The following is an 18,717-nucleotide window of genomic DNA, read 5'->3' on the forward strand; positions in this document are numbered from 1 at the left end:
CCATTTCCATTCTTAATTTTATATTGCTACTAAGATCGGAGAAATTGATAATTTCAAAATTAAAATCACCTTGTTTGTAATAGATTCTGGAACTGAGGTGATCGCTGATGTCTAATTCGAGATATAAGTCTAAAAATGAGGCGGAAGAAGCCGTGTCTGTTGTTTCTTCAATTTCTAGTTCTGGAGGATATAGTAATGGAACCCAATCAGAAAAGTTTGGATTGTTTATCGAAAGAACATCATCAATATATCTGAATGTGAAATTAAATGATCTGGCTTCTTTGATCTTCTTGTTTTTGACAAGTGTCTGAAGGAACTCCGCCTCATATGAAAATAAGAAGAGGTCCGCAAGGAGAGGCGCACAGTTCGTTACCATAGGAATGCCGACAATTTGTTGAAAAAGTCTACCTCAAAATTCAACAAATATGTTGTCAATAAGAAACTCCAGCATACTGATCACTTGATCACTTGTTCCTCTGTGTAGAATGTTTTACCTTTTTGTTCACTATTAAGAAAATATGCCGTATGGTATCCCAAAGTAATAAGTTTATAGCGTATGCTACATCTTTATATTGAAAAGCATTGTGAATTATTTCTTTTAGACGATTTTTCACATGAGGATTGATGGTATAGAGGGTTGAATAATCAAAAGTTTTGATAGAATTAATTTCAGAGAAAGATCGAGATTTAAAATTATCCAGAAGTTCTTTAGAGTTTTTTTAGAATCCACATATTGTTAATCTAAAACACGACGAACTGACAGGCAAACGCACTGACTAGAAGTCATTATGCCCCATTCTATCGTAGGCGGGGCATAAATATCATAGAGGCCGGGGCGGTCGTACACGCCGACCTAAGGAAGATAAAATATCAACGCCCTGGCTTGTCGTACACAAAACTAACCTGGCATATCGTTGTCTGGTTTTCCTGGAAGCGATCTGACAAAGTTCAGACATCGACTTTCTTTGTTGAAGTGAGGATCATTTGGTGGAATTGCTAAACTGAAGCAATCGGGACTGTAAAATCAGTAGGTCAGTGAATATCATGTGGATTTATAAAGTTTAAAATCTCATTTTAAACAAAAATTAGCGTTCAAACAATAAACACCACACGCACAGTAATGAAGAATTCTTATGAAAAAATAATATACATATGTTCTTCATTAAATGTAAAAGGTTTACATTCGTATCATTCATACAAAATACTTACTTTCATTAACTGTCCCCATGCCATATGAAGTATCATGAGATCCTGCGAGAGATTCGTTGACTTTTGTGGTCTGAACAGCATATTACTTGCATTTCATTTTAATAATTATATTTTCTCTTGTTTGCTGTTCAAAATGAAACTTAATAGCACTTTTAGTTGATTATTTCTAAATTCGATTTGTTTTCATTTGTGAATTTTAATTGTATGTGATGTACTGTTTGCAATTCATGAAAAGATATTGTTTACACCAAAAATTTATATCTCTTTCAAATAAAACCAGTAAATACGTCATTATTTACAAGGTTATTAAAAACGGTAAACATTCATTTTTTAATGAAATATTCTTTGATAACTAAAATTCTTTACTTTGGGCAATGAGTCAAGAAAAGTATATTTTGGGAAAAGGGTTATCTTCGACTTATGAGTTTTGAATGCCACCTTGGAATGCCCGCCTCGTTATAATGTTTACTAATGTATTACCTGTTTCCAGTATTAGCACCACAACATTGTATATCTGAACCTTTAACCCCTAAAATATTAGAAAAACAGTTTATATCGATACGTAATCCGATAGATGGATACTTAGAAGAATTCAATGTATTTTACGAATGACAGAACCTTATTTTTATACAAGCAATCTTTAACGACGGGTGCCACAGGTGGAGCAGAATCTGCTTACCCTTTCGGAGCACCTGAGATCACCCCCAGTTTTTGAAGGGGTTCGTGTTGCTCAGTCTTTGATTTTCTATGTTGTGTTTTGTGTACTGTGATTTTAACCATGGCGTTGTCAGTTTATTTTCGACTGATGGGTTTGAATGTCCCTTAGTTATCCTTCGCCTCTTTTTTATGTGAGGTTCCAATAGGTAAGTTATATATACTAATGAAAAGATACGAATTATCATGTTGCATTTATGTTTTCTTTTGTATTGCTTAACCCCATTAATGTACATGTAATACTGAATTTGTCCCCACCATTTTTGTTTCCTGAATTACGTCTCGGGGAAACTTTTTTCCTGGTCAGATTATACAGATGTAAAAGAAAGAGAAAAATGTCGCTGTCGCTAGCTAACCTGGCATACAGGGCCAGAGGGAGCTTTTGCCATTACTTAGCGTCCGTCGTCGTCCGTCTTCTGCTATCTTTTACAAAAATCATCTCCTCTGAAACTACTGAGCCAAATTTAACTAAACTTGGCCACAATCATTAGGGTATTTAGTTTATTGAAGAATGTGTCAGATGATCCCGACTTCCTACCAACACGGCATACAGGGCGAAAAATAGAGCATGTGTGTAAAGTGCATGTTTGTCTTAAGTAATCTTGATAACCACTTTAGAAAGAGAAAATCTGACAGGGTAAAAATGTTGAGAATGATGAGATCTTTCATCTGATTTTTTTTAACATCAAAATTGTCATACGATTTCGTGTAGGAGTTATTACCTTAAATGACGATTCCCCCCTTTTTTTGCCTATTCTTTTGAAAATTATAATAGATAGACATAATCGTTATGCTGCATACATGATCAGTTTGACAAGATCTACAAATAAATCCACATGTTTCAAATCGTATTGTTGGTTCCTTATAGGAGTAATTGCCCGTTAATGGGGGTTTTACTATTTTTTTTTCTCGTTTTGCCTTATGTAATGAAAATATAGGTGAATTTGTCAGTCGTCTTTTTATTGACCTAAATGACTATTTTAAAACAGTTTTTTAAGTTTGGGCAAATCTATAGAAGAGTGAGAGAAACTGTAAACAGATAAAAAAAAATCAGCAGTGCAGGATCAACTCTTTAGAGCATCTAGTAAATAAAACTAATATTTTTGGTAACTATTTGTTTTATTTGTTTCAGACAGTGTTGATAGATTCAAAAGTATGAAGAAAAAAAAAAACCACGTGAGTTCAACGGTATATTTCCTTCTGATGTACATTGGCCATCATTTGCGTCTCGATAAAATTCACATTCTAACAGTAGTTTATTCTTGTCTTTGCGTATGGCCATTGTTATATGAAACAGAACTATTCATATTTAAGCTGACATTCATCAAAATAACAATTTTCAGGATCGACGTGTACATTTTTTTTTTGCTCTCATGGAAATGTAGGGCTACATTGGCCCTTGTCAACCAACTCCTTTTCGGAAAGTTCATATAGTGCATTCAATTTCCTTCAGTGTGTTGTAATATTTGAAAGGACAATGCAATATAATATAACACCATGCTTGCAATATCTAGAAAAACTCTAAATTATGCAATAAAAAAAGCAAGATTTAAATTGTTGCACTACTTTGGTCCATGATATATTCATAGCATACCTTTTGTGATTGGCGTCTTTATTACATCATGTATCATAAACTGTCCCCATGCCATATGAAGTATCGTGAGATCCTGCGAGAGTTTCGTGGATTTTTGTGGTCTGAACAGCATATTACTTATAACTCGTGGCTCTGGTAGCTTGGTATCATATTTTCCATAAATTCGTGGCTCATTCAATCCTACGTTGAAATATAAATAGATATGATTATGAAAATAAGGAGATGTGGTATAATTGCTAAAGAGACAACTATCCACCAGACTTCAAATGAAGATGATGTAAGCAATTATAGTCAACCGTTCTTCCTTCAACAATGAGTAAAACGCATACTGTATAGTCGGCAATTAAAGACCCTGACATGAAAAAATGATTGTTTGTTCAACATTTAGTGTTTGAAGTCTGTAGTTAATTCAGTCATAGTTTTTTGGACTAGAGCCGTTTGACTGGCAAATGGCGTGGAAATTGTCAATCGCCATATTCTGTATGCTAACCTTTACCTACATATGTAGATATTATAAAGTGTACCCAATCAAAACCGAAGTTAAATTATAACCTTTAACATATATTATTTCAATATCATATCGAGCAATTAAAGGGTTTCTTATCGATTATATTCTAGTACCTATACCACGTGACTAATTTCCTAGCTGATTAATATGCAATTGAGCAAAATGCCTTCGATACTGTCTATGAAACATGATAAATAAAATTGCTACCATCATTGTACTCTGCTGGGATATATCTCCCTTGGTTACGGTTAGCCACTCCCCAAGATGGATGATCTAAATTATTGCAAGAACCATCTGCTGAGGCGTAACGATTGTTTTCATCGCAAATCTGATTGGTCTCTGTCTTGCAATGTTTTCGGTACCAATCTTTCAAGATTTCAGAAAGCATCCCGGCAGTCCTATAATTATAGATACATTGATTGATTATAATTCCCCTAATGTCAAAATACTTCATGCATTTTCAGAACGATACATTTAAAGAATAAATTTCAATGATAGATAATAGATCATACTTTATAGTGTCAATAAAAGAGGGACGAAAGATACCAGAGGGACAGTCAAACTCATAGATCGAAAACAAACTGACAACGCCATGGCCAAAAATAAAAAGACAAACAGACAAATAATAGTACAGATGACACAACATAGAAAACTAAAGACTAAGCAACACGAACCCCACCAAAAACTTGGGGTGATCTCAGGTGCTCCGGAAGGGTGAGCAGATCCTGCTCCACATGTGGCACCCGTCGTGTTGCTTATGTTATTACAAATCCGGTAAATAGTCTAATTCGGTAAGTCACTTTCGTGAAAAGGGAAGGGTATTGTAGTTACGACATAAGGAACATATCCAATATCATCTGTGAACCGGTTATTCCATAACGGTCAACCAACTCGTGATGGCGTCCGTAAAATTTACGAAGGGATGACTTCAACTTCACCATTTGGAACTCTTGGCTTAAAAGCTTCCTTGTGAGCAGCAATCCTCTATCAAGGAAACACAAGCCCGGGAATATCGTATCAATTGGGAGATATATACTCCGTATGCAGGCGCTGCTGGAATGTTGCTACATAGAAATGGAAAGTTCACAATTGGAAAGCTGAAATCATCTCTTTTGTCGTAAAGTTTTGTTTTCAACCGACCCTCATTGTCAATTTCTAGATGTAAGTCAAGATATGAGGCAGACTTAACTGTATCTGTAGTATCCTTTATCTCTAGTTCGATGGGATAGATTCGTTCAACATAGTCACCAAATTTTGTATTATTTAGTGAGAGAACATCATCTATATAGCGGAACGTAAAGTTAAAGGATATTGCTAACTTCTTATCTTTCTTCCTAAGAAGTTCTGTATGAAGTCAGCCTCATGATAATAAAGAAACAAGTCGGCAAGAAGAGGGGCACAATTGGTTCCCATTGGAATTCCGATAGTCTATTGAAAAACACGTCCTCCAAACGTAACAAATATGTTGTCAATCAAGAAATCAAGCATCTTGATAATGTCAGTTTCAGAGAATTTTTTGTTTGAATCAGAGTGATTCTTTACAAAGTAGGATTTATCCCTCCTCAAGACAAGATACTTGTATCTACGTTCACCATTCTTTTTAATGAAACAAAGTAATACCAACTCTTTCAATTTGTCTTTTAGTTTGGAATGGGGAATACTTGTGTAAAGTGTAGAAAAGTCGAATGTTTTAATACTATTGCAAGATGAGAGAGTCTTAGATTGTATGTAATCTAAAAGATCTTTGGAATTTTTTAGTATCCACATCTGATTCACGCCACCTCTAGAATAGGCAGTTTCACAATAACTTTGGAGCCCGGCTTTGATTGCTGATAAAATAGATGTTAATAATTTAGAAAGAGGTTTCATGGAGCACTTGGAAGACCCAGCAGTATACCGTTGTTTGTAAGGACACTTATGTAGTTTAGGTATCCAATACAGTGATGGAAGATCCAGTTCTTTATCTTTGGTTGAAATTCCAAAGGAACATAGAACAGACCTATGATTATCCAGGATTTCCTCTTTGGTATTTGTCGTGAGGGTATATGTTGAGTTTCCAAGTGAATTGTCAATACCTAATTCATTTATCAAGCAGTTTATGTAATGATATTTACACACAAAAACGAGGGGACAACAACATATTTGTCATGGAGGTAGGACAAGTGTTTTGCAACATTTGGGTTTTTAAAAATTGATGTAGCGTGGGCATTGAAACTAAATTCGGATTTGTATCAACGACCTCACAGCCTTAATCCATTCGGAAAGAGTATCTTCGTCTTCTTTCTCGCGTTTAGCCCATTGCCTGGCATAATCCTCGACTGAATCCATCAGTATTTTGAAGTTGTATTTCCGATTGATGGATTTAGGCTCACGATATTTCGGACCTTATTAATTTATAAAAATTATTGGTACAGACTGATCTTTAAAATAAGGAGGTATTTTCGACTGAACTAATTTATGATGAAGGATATTGCCTAAGTTGACGCCATCGAGACCTTTGTTGGCAAAGGAAAGTTTAAGAAAAGATCTTTTCTCTTTTTCATCTTTTCCAATGCGAACTGGTTTGAAAAGTCTGTGACTTACAATATCCCAAATGATAGCTGTAAGTTTGTATTGGTTTGAATGAGGGTTTGTAACAGTGGTTTCCAAACATAAACTGAACAGAGAATGAAGTTTTGAAAGGGGTAATGAATACAGTTTCGTGCGAATGTGATGAATACTTAACGGCTTTTGTATAAATGGCAGCAAGTCATTAATAGAGACATCATGCAAAGTAGGTGATGTATAATGACGATGACCATGACTGCGTCTACGTCGAGGAGTAGAGTTGAAAATATTCATCACATTCACCGAGCTACAGGAAGGACTAGATAGAATACCTATACCATCAATTTTGTCATTGCAACCATATGATGTCGCAGTTCCCAATTGTCGAATCCAGTAGTCCTCTTTTTGTCTACGGAGAGGCGTTGCAGGTTGAGGATTGTTAGTATTGTGGTATATTTTTTCGATTATACGAACTGTCATAGAAACGATGGAATGATCAGGCTGATTAAAATGCTGGTACAGAATGTCGTTTGCATTGAGGTTGATATCTGATCTATGGCCGCACATACGTTTGTTTAGCCTTCCTTTCGTTTCACCGACGTACACCAATCCACAAAGGTTACACTCTAATCAGTAGACGACATTTATAAAATGCTTAAAATGCTCATAGATTGTCATTTTTTTCTCTCACAAAGCATCTTGTAAATTAAGGAAGATAACATTTTTGTTACCTCAGACAACCAGTCTGTTCAATGATAAATTGTACACCAATGAAACAAAAGATTCAGGACGATACATTTACGGAATAATTTCTCATGAAGTCAAAAAGTTCATACTTTTCATTTAAAAAAAATGCTCAAAGATTGTCATTTTTTTTAAAAATCAGTCAGACATAGGACCGTCTGGTGAACAAATGCAATTGCTCTTGAAACTGTACAATGCACCATTAGCTAACTGAAAATTAAAACACAATATTGCTGTTCGTTGGAACAGTATCCAAATTCGGGTAGTTTATGGAACGTTGAAACTGTGTCGGATACCTTTAACTACAAGAAAGTTGAAATACAATTGCTCTTCCTTGGAACTGGACCAGAATTATTAGCTTATGGAAATTTGAAACATAATTGCTTTTCGTTGGACCTGTATTAGACATCAATAGCTAACGGAAATTTTAAACATAGCTGCTTTCGTTGGAACTGTATTAGACATCATTAGCTAACGGGAATATGAAAGTGGTTCAAACCGATAAAAGCAGTTGATTATGATTCAGATCCTTTTTATACGAGCCGGTTAATGTATAATGTAATTTTTGTTATTATTGAAAGCATCAACTATGCACCTGTTCAAATACGATAACAATCTCGGTAATCTCTCTGTGGTGTTGAAGGTCGTTGAATTGATAGACGGTTAGAAACCCAAAGACTTTAAAATATGCGTTAATACACTGCAACGGTAGGAGCTATACGACCAACAAGGACCTAAACAAAATAGCCAAATTCATTTTAAGTCAATTTTGCATGAGTTTGGAACCTTTGTTTTTTTAAAACTATCATTCTATGCTCTCCTGACTAGCATGTGACAATTAAAATTAAGAGCAAGCAATTGTCAGCTAGGAGTCAGAATAATGTTTGAATTGGTTGGCATGTATCCCTCGGGACATTTAACCTGTGCAAAAAACAAGCTCAGCATGCATGTCTGTCTCGTACAAAAAAAGTCTTAGAAAAATACCGAACTACAAAATTAATTCAAAAAGGGATAGTCCATAAAAATTGTCCAAAAAAACCCCGTTAGATTTTTTCTACCAACGGAACGAATGGAAAGCAACTGACATATTCCTGTTCACACCAGAATAAGAATACCTCATTCTGAATATGCATGTAATATTTGCCACTGGACGTTAAGACAACCATACATTATCAATCTTTCCTTTACACATATGCATGATACATTTGCCACTGGACGTTAAGACAACCATACATTATCAATCTTTCCGTTACACATATACATGTAATATTTGCCATTGGACGTTAAGACAACCTTACATTATCAATCTTTCCGTTACACATATGCATGTTATATTTGCCACTGGACGGTAAGACAACCATTCATTATTAATCTCTCCGTTACACATATGCATGTGATATTTGCCACTGGACGGTAAGACAACCATACATTATCAATCTTTCCGTTACACATATGCATGTAATATTTGCCACTGGACGTTAAGACAACCATGTATTATCAATCTCTCCGTTACACATATGCATGTGATATTTGCCACTGGACGGTAAGACAACCATACATTATTAATCTCTCCGTTACACATATGCATGTGATATTTGCCACTGGACGGTAAGACAACCTTACATTATCAATCTTTCCGTAACACATATGCATGTAATAGTTGCCACTGGACGTTAAGACAACCATGAATTATCAATCTTTCCGTCACACATATGCGTTTGATATTTGCCACTGGACGTTAAGACAACCTTACATTATCAATCTCTCCGTTACACATATGCATGTGATATTTGCCACTGGACGGTAAGACAACCATACATTATTAATCTCTCATTTACACATATGCATGTGATATTTGCCACTGGACGGTAAGACAACCATACATTATTAATCTCTCCGTTACACATATGCATGTGATATTTGCCACTGGACGGTAAGACAACACTACATTATTAATCTCTCCGTTACATATATGTATGTAATATTTGCCACTGGACGGTAAGACAACCATACATTATTAATATCTCCGTTACACATATGTATGATACCAAATACTACAGACAAGTGATCAATGAGTAAATAAATGCATACAAGGTTTAAACAACATGCAAACAGAAATTAAATTGTATGTTCTGTTTTGGGAAAAAAACTTGATTATATTCAAAAGCATAATGCTACAAATTCTAAATTCGTTTTTGAAATAATTTACACGATTGAACAGAATGCGCAATACATTGCAATAGAACATCCATCTAAGGTCAACTTTGCCTGAGGGAGTTGAAACCTTAGTTTCTAACAATTTCAAAATTTATTAATGGACAATTTTAGAAAGGTTTGTTATAAACCATGTCAGTACCGAAGTACTGACTACTGAGCTGATGATACCCTCGGGGACTGATAGTCCACCAGCAGGGGTATCAACCCAGTGCTGTAAAAAATGAAAACAACACGTTATAAATTTTATGCATCAGAAGCGCTTTTCTATATTTACCCTCATCAAAAAACGCTAGAATCCAAACATTTGAAAGCCCAGGATGTATAAATACATACAAACGCGAAGAGTTATATGACTAAAAGGAACATTAAGTATAGCCAAATACATATAAGGTCAACCTTGTCCCAGGAAGTTGGAACCTCAGTTTCTTAATAATTTATTAATTTATCGAGAAGAAGAGAAAAGTTTGATATAAATCATGTCATTACCGCAGCACTGACTACTGATGTGCAATGTACATCCGGATTAATTTATTCAACAACGCCTATGAAGAAATATTTATAATTTTTAACGGCTTGATTAAAGAAAACAATTAGTCATCTCAGAACATAATGCATTCTTGGTACTATTTAAAAACGCGTACACCAAATTGTTGTGATTGGCTAATGACGTCTTTAACAATGAATATTTGACAAATGGCGTATTCTAATATGACGTTCTTCAAACGCTTTGAGTACACACCCGTGGTAAAATATGAATATATTGTATGTCAGCTGATCGGCAACGTCATGATTTGTTTGGGCTGTTCCGATCATCTTTAACAATGAATATTTGACAAATGCCGTAACGTTTTTTTTACCATTTTGTGAACGCACAATGAAATTACCAAGAATCCTTTAGGTTCTGAAACTTTTAATTAGTAAAATTCTTACTTTCCACCAAATGTCTTTGGAAAGAACGAAGAGGTATTTGAACATCTGTCACTGCTGAGAGAATTACTATTTGGCATATCAAAGCGAAGTCCATGACGGAAGCTGTCACCTGGAACTGGCATATTTGCTCCTACAATGTGTTTGTACATATTGTTATTCGGAATATTAAATCAATATTTCATCGATGAAATGGTTAAGAATAATTTAATTAATATCTTCTGGAACAATAATCGCCTGTCTGATTGATTCATGGATGGCCGCTCAACGTTCAGAAGCAAATATAAAATGCATTTTCAAGAAAATAGCATATCACTGTCATATAAATATCCTTTGCTTATGCATCCTTTGGTAGTCATGTTCGCCTCTGGTACGAACGACCATGGCTTTTGATGCCTTTCCGCTAGGCACGTGTCATTAAGTATAAACAACACAGACTGGTCCGCTAGGAGTCAAAATAATATATCAGGGTAGGGTAACATGTCTTTTTGCTGCAAAAGCACGTTTAAATCCGGATAAGCGTGTCATTCAGATTTCTTTTATGCATGTAATATATGCCACTGAACATTGAGCACCACTGCATCATCATCATATTACTAATTCGACACGTTGAAAAGAAATACGAATAATAATTAATAATAATGTGTGAAAAAGTATATTCTTCGCGCAAAAATGTGTAATTTCTAGTACACATTTATTTAAATTTTTGAATCTGGAAATTCACCTTTTGAAGTCGTTCAATGAAAATTGTATATATAAAGAACAGATATATTGCATGAGTTTACTCCGGTAGAACGTCTGTAAAAAACTATTTTGCGAGCATAGATGAAGATAAAAATAGAGCAAAATTTAAAAGAAAAAGAGTCGAAAATACACATTCAATATGACAAGATCCTGTTCGTTTTCTATAGAAATAGCCCACTGAGAATAAGCAAAATTGAAAAAAAACAGTCCTTAAACCAACATTTACAATTTTGCCTGGAAATACTTGAAAGTCGTGCTACATCCTGTGTTTTTATAAGATAACCGAGTCGCTTATGATTCAAATTGCTAAAAACAGTTTATCTTACCAAACAGGGAAATAGTTTTTCCATCTCTTTCTTTCTGCGCATCAGACTGATTTGAAGTTGAAGGTCTCTTTTGCGATGACTGCTGTTTCAGCTTTTTAAGATTAGCTACCAGTTCATTTATATTGAACGCAGAGCGCTTGCGCCGTTTTTGTCTATTCTTATTGTCCCATATATTTGACTCGATAGGAGGAAATGAATAAAAATCATTCTGTCTATAAGGTTTCTCTTTCCTTTGTCTATATTTACCGGAAGCTGAATACGCACGTGAATTAGCGTCTAGATGTTTAGCAGGTTGACGTTTTTGTAGATCATCAGTTATTTCTCCAGTCATCTGCCTTTTTTTAGAATAGAAAGAATTTAAATAAACAGTCGGATTTTCAGAAGGGCTTGTAAAACGTGTTTCAACAACTGGACGTTCATCAGATTGTCGTGCTAGAAGGTCATTTGTATCCTCCAAATTATTCTGCTCATTTTCCGGTCTGTATAAATCTCTATTTATCTGCATCAGTTCTGCAAAATCAAGTGCTTGGATGTTTGGCTTGTTCTGTTTCGCAAAAGTGTCCCATTGGTAACATTCAAACACGACAGTACAAATGAAGACCACCAGCAAAGTTGTCAGCGAAATCACCATTCTGTCAAATATTATAAAAAAAAAGAATCAAAGACACGAGGCTTAAAATTTTGTAAGCCAGACGCGCGTTTTATCTACAAAAGACTCATCAGTAACGCTCGAATCAAAATTTAATAGGCTAAACACAGTAGGAAGTTGAAGAGCATTGAGGGCTAAAAATTCAGAAAGGTTTTGCCAAATTCAGCTTAGGTATAAACCATGAATTTCTGACGATAGAAAATGATTCTTACAAATTTCCCTTACAGGCTAGTGTTTTTAAACATATTTAGATGGTTATAGACACTCGCAAATACGCCAACATCAGATTGCAAAGAAGGATTCGACAATTCTTTCCGAAAACCATATTATGTTTATTTCCCCTATTAATATTTTTGTTTGTTTGTTTTTTTGTTTGGTTATTTTTTATACAAATGAAAATGAAAATATGATTTTAGCTTGATAAATAATAAAATTAAAGTTAAAAACATTGCAAACCTAAAACAAGAACATTTAACCAAAAATAATGTTCGAGCTGATTTGTCGCGATAAATAGATAAGCCGGCATAGCATCAAGTGAAAAAAGACAATCCCGTCTACAAAAAGTTTTCCTGTCCTCCTAGCAAATTAAATAGTCGTCATTTTATATCTTTTAGAGATAGAATAAATTAAAGAAATACCTGTGTGAATCTTATTCTTATGTTTTCGCCATAGACTGTAGTATTATACTGGTTAACGGATTTTCTTCCAGTTTATGTAATTTAAACGACATTAAATGTCAATCAAATGAACAAGTATTCACTTGGCATATTGTTAGTAAAAGTTGCAAATTATTTAAATACAAACGCGAATGTTTCAGGTACTTTTCTACACAAATTTACAAAATATTGCATGTACTTTTATATATTAAAGGAAAAAGACACATTTATGCACGAGGGTCTGTATGATGGGTCCTTCATTTTTGATTCTTTAATTTTTAAGGCCCTTTTTCTCTATTCTTTATACTGTTTGCCCTCTTTTCTCTATTCTTTATATTTTAGTACAGCATTATTATTTATTCTTTATTTTTTTGGTCCATTTTTCACTATTCTTTATATATTATTTTGCTTATTATTCTCTATCATGTAAACCTCCATCCACACCCTCATGCATAGTATTTGTTTTGTGGTCAATAAGATGGCATTTAAAAACTTCATTTATAAAATAAAAAAACTAAATTATATGATTAGATGCAATTGAATCGTATGATTTATTAAGGTTGATTCCGTACTATTATTTGTCTCATGCACTTTTTACGTACATAGATTAAATCATTGTGTAACAAATATCTATTTATATCATAGTGCAAAAAAGTTTCAAGGACATTTAAAGTGGATAAAACGTATGATATATCACTTTAGAAAATTGATAAAGGTAAATCACAGTTAAAGCTTTTCATTGATAAACTTTGGATTATCGTCCTTCAAGGAAAAACAACTAAAACAGAAATATGTTCTCGTCTCCTTTTTTTTTTAGGTTACAATGAAGTATTTTTCTGCATAAGCGACAATGATTTTTTTAGTTCTGCGTTTTTACTATAAAGAAAACGTTGACAGAACTGTCAAATTCTGAAATTTTCAACACCTTTAGGTGTGAATAAAACTGCAAAACACATATGGTGCCGAAGAATTATTGATAGAGAAATGGCATTATTAAAGGGTACTCTATGTTTCTGGAATTTTTGACATAGTATGAATGAAGAACAACACTTGCTTAACTGTGCACAGAAACTTTGCTCATCACAAAGAATCCTCCAAATTTCTCGTTGGACTATTTTTATACATCTTCACGAGTTCTTCACCTATATCATCGCATATTCTTTAATTTGAATCTTTCAAGTGTGGTGACTTGATTGCACGCATCTATCCAATCGAACTTGAAATAAAGAATATAACTGATACAGTTAAGTGTGCATCATATATTGACTTGCATCTAGAAATATACAATGAGGGTCGGTTGAGAACAAAACTTAATGACAAAAGAGATGATTTCAGCTTCCCAATTTTGAACTTTTCATTTTTATGTAGCAACATTCCAACAGCGCCTGATTATGAAGTATATATCTCACAGTTGCTACGGTATTCCAGAGCTGCTGGCATTTCCTATCATGATTTCCATGTTAGAGAGTTGCTGCTTACAATGGGGCTATTTAACTAAAAGTTCCAAATGGTGAAGTTGAAATCATCCCTTCAAAAATTTTACGGACGCAATCACGAGTTGGTTGACCGTTAAGGAATATCTGTTTCACAAACGACGACGAATATGTTACAATTGTCGTAAGTACAATCCAGTTGTCTTTTCCTCAAATGTGACCTACTGAATTAGAATTATCACCGGGTTCGTACTTGCATTAGCAACACGACGGGTGCAACATTTAGGGAAGAATCTGCTTACCCTTCCGGAGCACCTGGCGGGGTTTGTGGTGCTCAGTCTTTAGCCTTTAGTTTTCTATGTTGTGTTTTGTATACTGTTATTTGTCCTTTGGTCGTTTTTTCTTTTTTTACCATGTCATTGTCAGTCTATTTTCGACTTATGGGTTTGAATGTTCCTTTGGTATCTTTATAAAATCTAAGCACTTTCATAGGAGTTGTTAGTATGGTCTGAGACGTACAGAATGAATAGAATTACTTTCATGATACCATTCTACAGTAAATGACCAAGTTAAGACTAAATTTATATCGCAGGTTTATAGGAGTATTAATAGGGGTCAACGGTTTCACAAACATACCCAACCGCCCCCTAGTTTGATGTCACAGAAAGAAACGTTTAAAAAACTGTAAGAAATAAAAGAAACAAGTCCAAATTTAGATGGCAGCTGGTGGATCTATTGATAAATATAAAAATACGAGCGGCAAACGTTTTAAATGTTTCGTTTTTTATGCTGTTTAAAAGGAGCAACGTCAGTGATAACAGATGCATGGAATAATAAAAAGAAAACCACTAAGTTATAATTCTTAAAACAATGTTTTAGAAACTGATAGATTTTAGAACTTTTTTATCATGATTTTGACCTTTATCTAATATAAATAAGAACTATTGTGTACTGTTGTTTGTCTTTTGGTCGTTTTTCAGTTAATGCCATGCCATTGTCAGTTCTTTTTCGACTTATGAGTTTGATTATTCCTTTGGTACAATTCTTCTCTCTTTTACCAACAAAGTTCCGTATAAAAGTATAAGAAAAATAGAAAACTCCAAGGTAAATTTAAAAAGGGGAAGTCCATAATAACTGACAAAATCCAACGTAATCAACCAACGGAACGAGTGAAAAACATTTGTCATATTTCTGACTTAGTACAGGCATTTTCCAAAGAAAATGGTTGGTATAGCTAGCTTAACCTCCCACTTGTATGGCAGTTGTTTATTTATCCGTTCTATTGACAAAATTGGGTTACTGTATTTGGGATCCAGCAGCCAAAACTGTGTAGACATACATCACAGATATACAACATAACTGACTAAAAAATTCAAACAAACTTATAAATAAATCTACCTAAGACGCCAACTAAAAAGATTCTGTAGTTGATAGTAAATTTGACAAAAACGGGTCAGCAAAAAAGTGTTTTTACTAAGTAGATATAAGAAGATGTGGTATGAGTGCCAATGAGACAACTCTCCATCCAAGTCAAAATTAATAAAAGTAAACCATTATAGATCAAAGTACGGTCTTCAACATGGAGCCTTGGCTCACACCAAACAGCAAGCTATAAAGGGCCCCAAAAAATTACTACTGTAAAACCATTCAAATGGGAAAACCAACGGTCTAATCTATATAAAAAAACGAGAAACGAGAAACACTTATGAACCACATCAACAAACGACAACTACTGAACATCAGATTCCTGACTTAGGACAGGTGCAAATAATTGCAGCGGGTTTAAACGTTTTAATGGTACCAAGCCTTCACCCTTATCTGAAACAATTGTGTAACATTACAACATAGAAAGACACACTATAAAATATCAAACACCGATAAAAAAGCTTTTGTAGTTGAAAGTACATTTCGTTTATAGTACTCTTTCGATAAAGCACAAATCTAATATAAAACCAAGGGTGAATAAAATGGAAACAAAAATGTAAAAACCCTCTTGTGACCGAATTGCACCTCAGGATCCGTCAGCATCAAGGACGCCCAAAGTAAAAAAAAAGGACGATGGTCGAATGCATAAATACCGAGTCACCCCAAAAGTCATACGATCAAAAGAAACATAACAGCAAGAAGATAAATAAAGTGGAAACTGTTAAGTAAAATAAAAAAAAAAGACACAAAATCAACACCTAAAATCAATATCTCAAGACCATCTTGTGTTATTTGTGAAGTAGAAACTGAATGTCTTGGTACTTTTTGATGAACTTTTTGAGAAAAAGGACGAGACGTTCTTTGACCATAACCTTGCTCATTATATTTTTCTGCTCAGACACTGATGGTGTGTAAAAAAGTTTGAGAAGCAGCTACAAGCTCTTGAATATCGTATGAGTTGAGGAATGTATACTCCATAAGCGGTTGAAGTTGGTTTGTTGCTGCTAAGGTGAGGAAAATTTGTAATTTCAAAATTGAAACCGTCTCGTTTGTCATAGATTTTGGTACTGAGATGACCGCGGTTCTCAAATTCGAGGTACATTTCTAGAAATGAAGTGGAGGAAGCTGTATCTGTGGTTTCTGTAATTTCTAGTTCAGGGGGATATATTAATCAGACCTTATCAGAAAAGTTTGGATTTTTAATGGAAAGAACAACATCAATATACCTGTATGTGAAATTATATGATCCAGCATCGTTCGTTAATCTTCTTGTTTTTAAAGTGTCTGAAGGAACTCCGACTCATGAAAATAAGAAAAGGTCGATCAGGAAAAGTAAAGTAAATAGTAAAGTATAAGTATACGTGAATCCAGATCTTTATAGAATAAGGTCAATATAAAAACGACAGATCTTAGAACTACTTTATTATTCCAGATTGATTTGATTTTGCAAGAACTGTTGGATTAGGAGACAATACAAACAAACGGAGATGTGGTATGATTACCAATGATACACCAATAGTCCAAATGGCGTGATTGTAAGCTGTTATAGGCCTCTGTACATCCTTTAACAATGAGGAAAAAAAAACTCATACTATATAGTCAGCAATAAACTTTCGTTGCTTAACACAGCAAAAATTAATTTTGGATCATTTAGATCAAAATCCTTTTGTTGTGCAACTTAATCGATTTGTCTAGGTTTTGTTTTCCTTTAACGAAGAATTATTTGGTAGAATAACCGGAATATGAGTTATCAATTTTGTTTGACCTCTGTCGCTAAAAGGTACTGGGGAGATGCTGGACTCTAATAACCAACGGATAATATCTAAAACTAACAAAAATATAAGATTTGCATATTAAGAAATCTATATGTGATGTCAAATGAACGAACGATTAAGTCATTTGTTGTCGGTGTTTGTTGTTTACACCATATCTGTCCTTAAGGATGTTCGTTACTCTATTTCATAATAACAAGCTTTTTAAAAGACTGTTATAAATTGATAGTATATAAATAAAGGAACTAATAAAGCAGAAAAATATGAAGGGTCCGTGTGCTTGTTTTCGAGATATAAGCCATTGAAAATTTGGCGGGAAATGATTCTCTCTAGACTTTTCATACATTTAACATTGGCACCCTTTTTCTTTAAAAAATTATGAAAAAATAACAAGGATTTTATAGCATTTTTAAATATGGCTATTTAAACTATATGTAATAAAATTATGAAAAGAAAAATAGGGGTTAGCGGGCAAATTTTTTATTGGCACTAACATGGATAAAACTAGAGAATTTCGAATATCTGACAAAAAGTAAAAAAAAAGAGTAGCGAACATCCTTAAGTCAATTAAATAACAAATGTTACATGTGTGATTTCTAATGTAGCCTATAAATGCAGCATAATACAAAGACAAAATATCACTATAGAGAAGAAAAAAATTACATATTGTTCATAATAACATAAACGGTACCAATGTTTCTGCACCAGATGCGCATTTCGACAATAAATGTCTCTTCAGTGATGCTCGAGGCCAAAATATTTGAAAATCCAAAGCTTATTAAAAAATAACTATCAAGGGACTTGTATCTGATTTTGCTTTGATAATACATGACGTCAAATTAGACTTATATTAGATGGTTTTGAATTCGATTTTATACTGTGACGTCACGACCGGTCTGAAAGTCAATCTAAGTCTAATATATGTATAAAATGTGCATGAACAAACATAAGTAATATACACAAGGCTAATTACCAGGCGAAATTTATCCTCTCAAAGCCTTTTAGAGATTAAAATCGAACAATAACATTTTGTATTTTTTTTTCATTCAAAAACACTGTTATAAATTTTACCCCACTGCATCAAAATCACTATATTAAACACTTTTCGATATGAAGACGTTTCTGCCTGTGAACAATGGGTGATTGAAACTGTGTAAATGATTGGACAGTATCAAATGAATTCCAAGTGTATATTTACTTAAGCATCTACTGCATATTTGAAAAAAAAAGAATCTAACAATCTAAAAACATT

At 34.0% G+C, this 18,717-nt stretch overlaps 1 protein-coding gene across 2 annotated transcripts in view; it reads right to left on the reverse strand.

Moving 5' to 3' along the window:
- LOC127718358 (myeloperoxidase-like) overlaps nucleotides 1-12,933 on the reverse strand; it is a 57,299-nt gene extending 44,366 nt beyond the window's left edge. The window contains exons 1-7 of one of the 2 annotated variants that reach the window (XM_052224352.1): nucleotides 12,818-12,933; nucleotides 11,531-12,162; nucleotides 10,464-10,578; nucleotides 4,233-4,423; nucleotides 3,518-3,697; nucleotides 1,690-1,738; nucleotides 904-1,016 (exon numbers count right to left, since the gene is read on the reverse strand). In XM_052224352.1, the coding sequence (XP_052080312.1) occupies nucleotides 904-1,016; nucleotides 1,690-1,738; nucleotides 3,518-3,697; nucleotides 4,233-4,423; nucleotides 10,464-10,578; nucleotides 11,531-12,161 (1,279 nt within the window). In that variant the 5' untranslated portion in view covers nucleotide 12,162; nucleotides 12,818-12,933. Of the gene's footprint in view, nucleotides 1-903; nucleotides 1,017-1,689; nucleotides 1,739-3,517; nucleotides 3,698-4,232; nucleotides 4,424-10,463; nucleotides 10,594-11,530; nucleotides 12,163-12,817 lie in introns of both variants that reach the window. The other variant, XM_052224351.1, reaches the window with a different exon arrangement.
- Between the last annotated feature and the right edge of the window lie 5,784 nt (nucleotides 12,934-18,717).

This window comes from Mytilus californianus, unplaced genomic scaffold (genome assembly GCF_021869535.1).
Source record: "Mytilus californianus isolate M0D057914Y unplaced genomic scaffold, xbMytCali1.0.p SCAF_10, whole genome shotgun sequence".
NCBI lineage: Eukaryota > Metazoa > Mollusca > Bivalvia > Mytilida > Mytilidae > Mytilus > Mytilus californianus.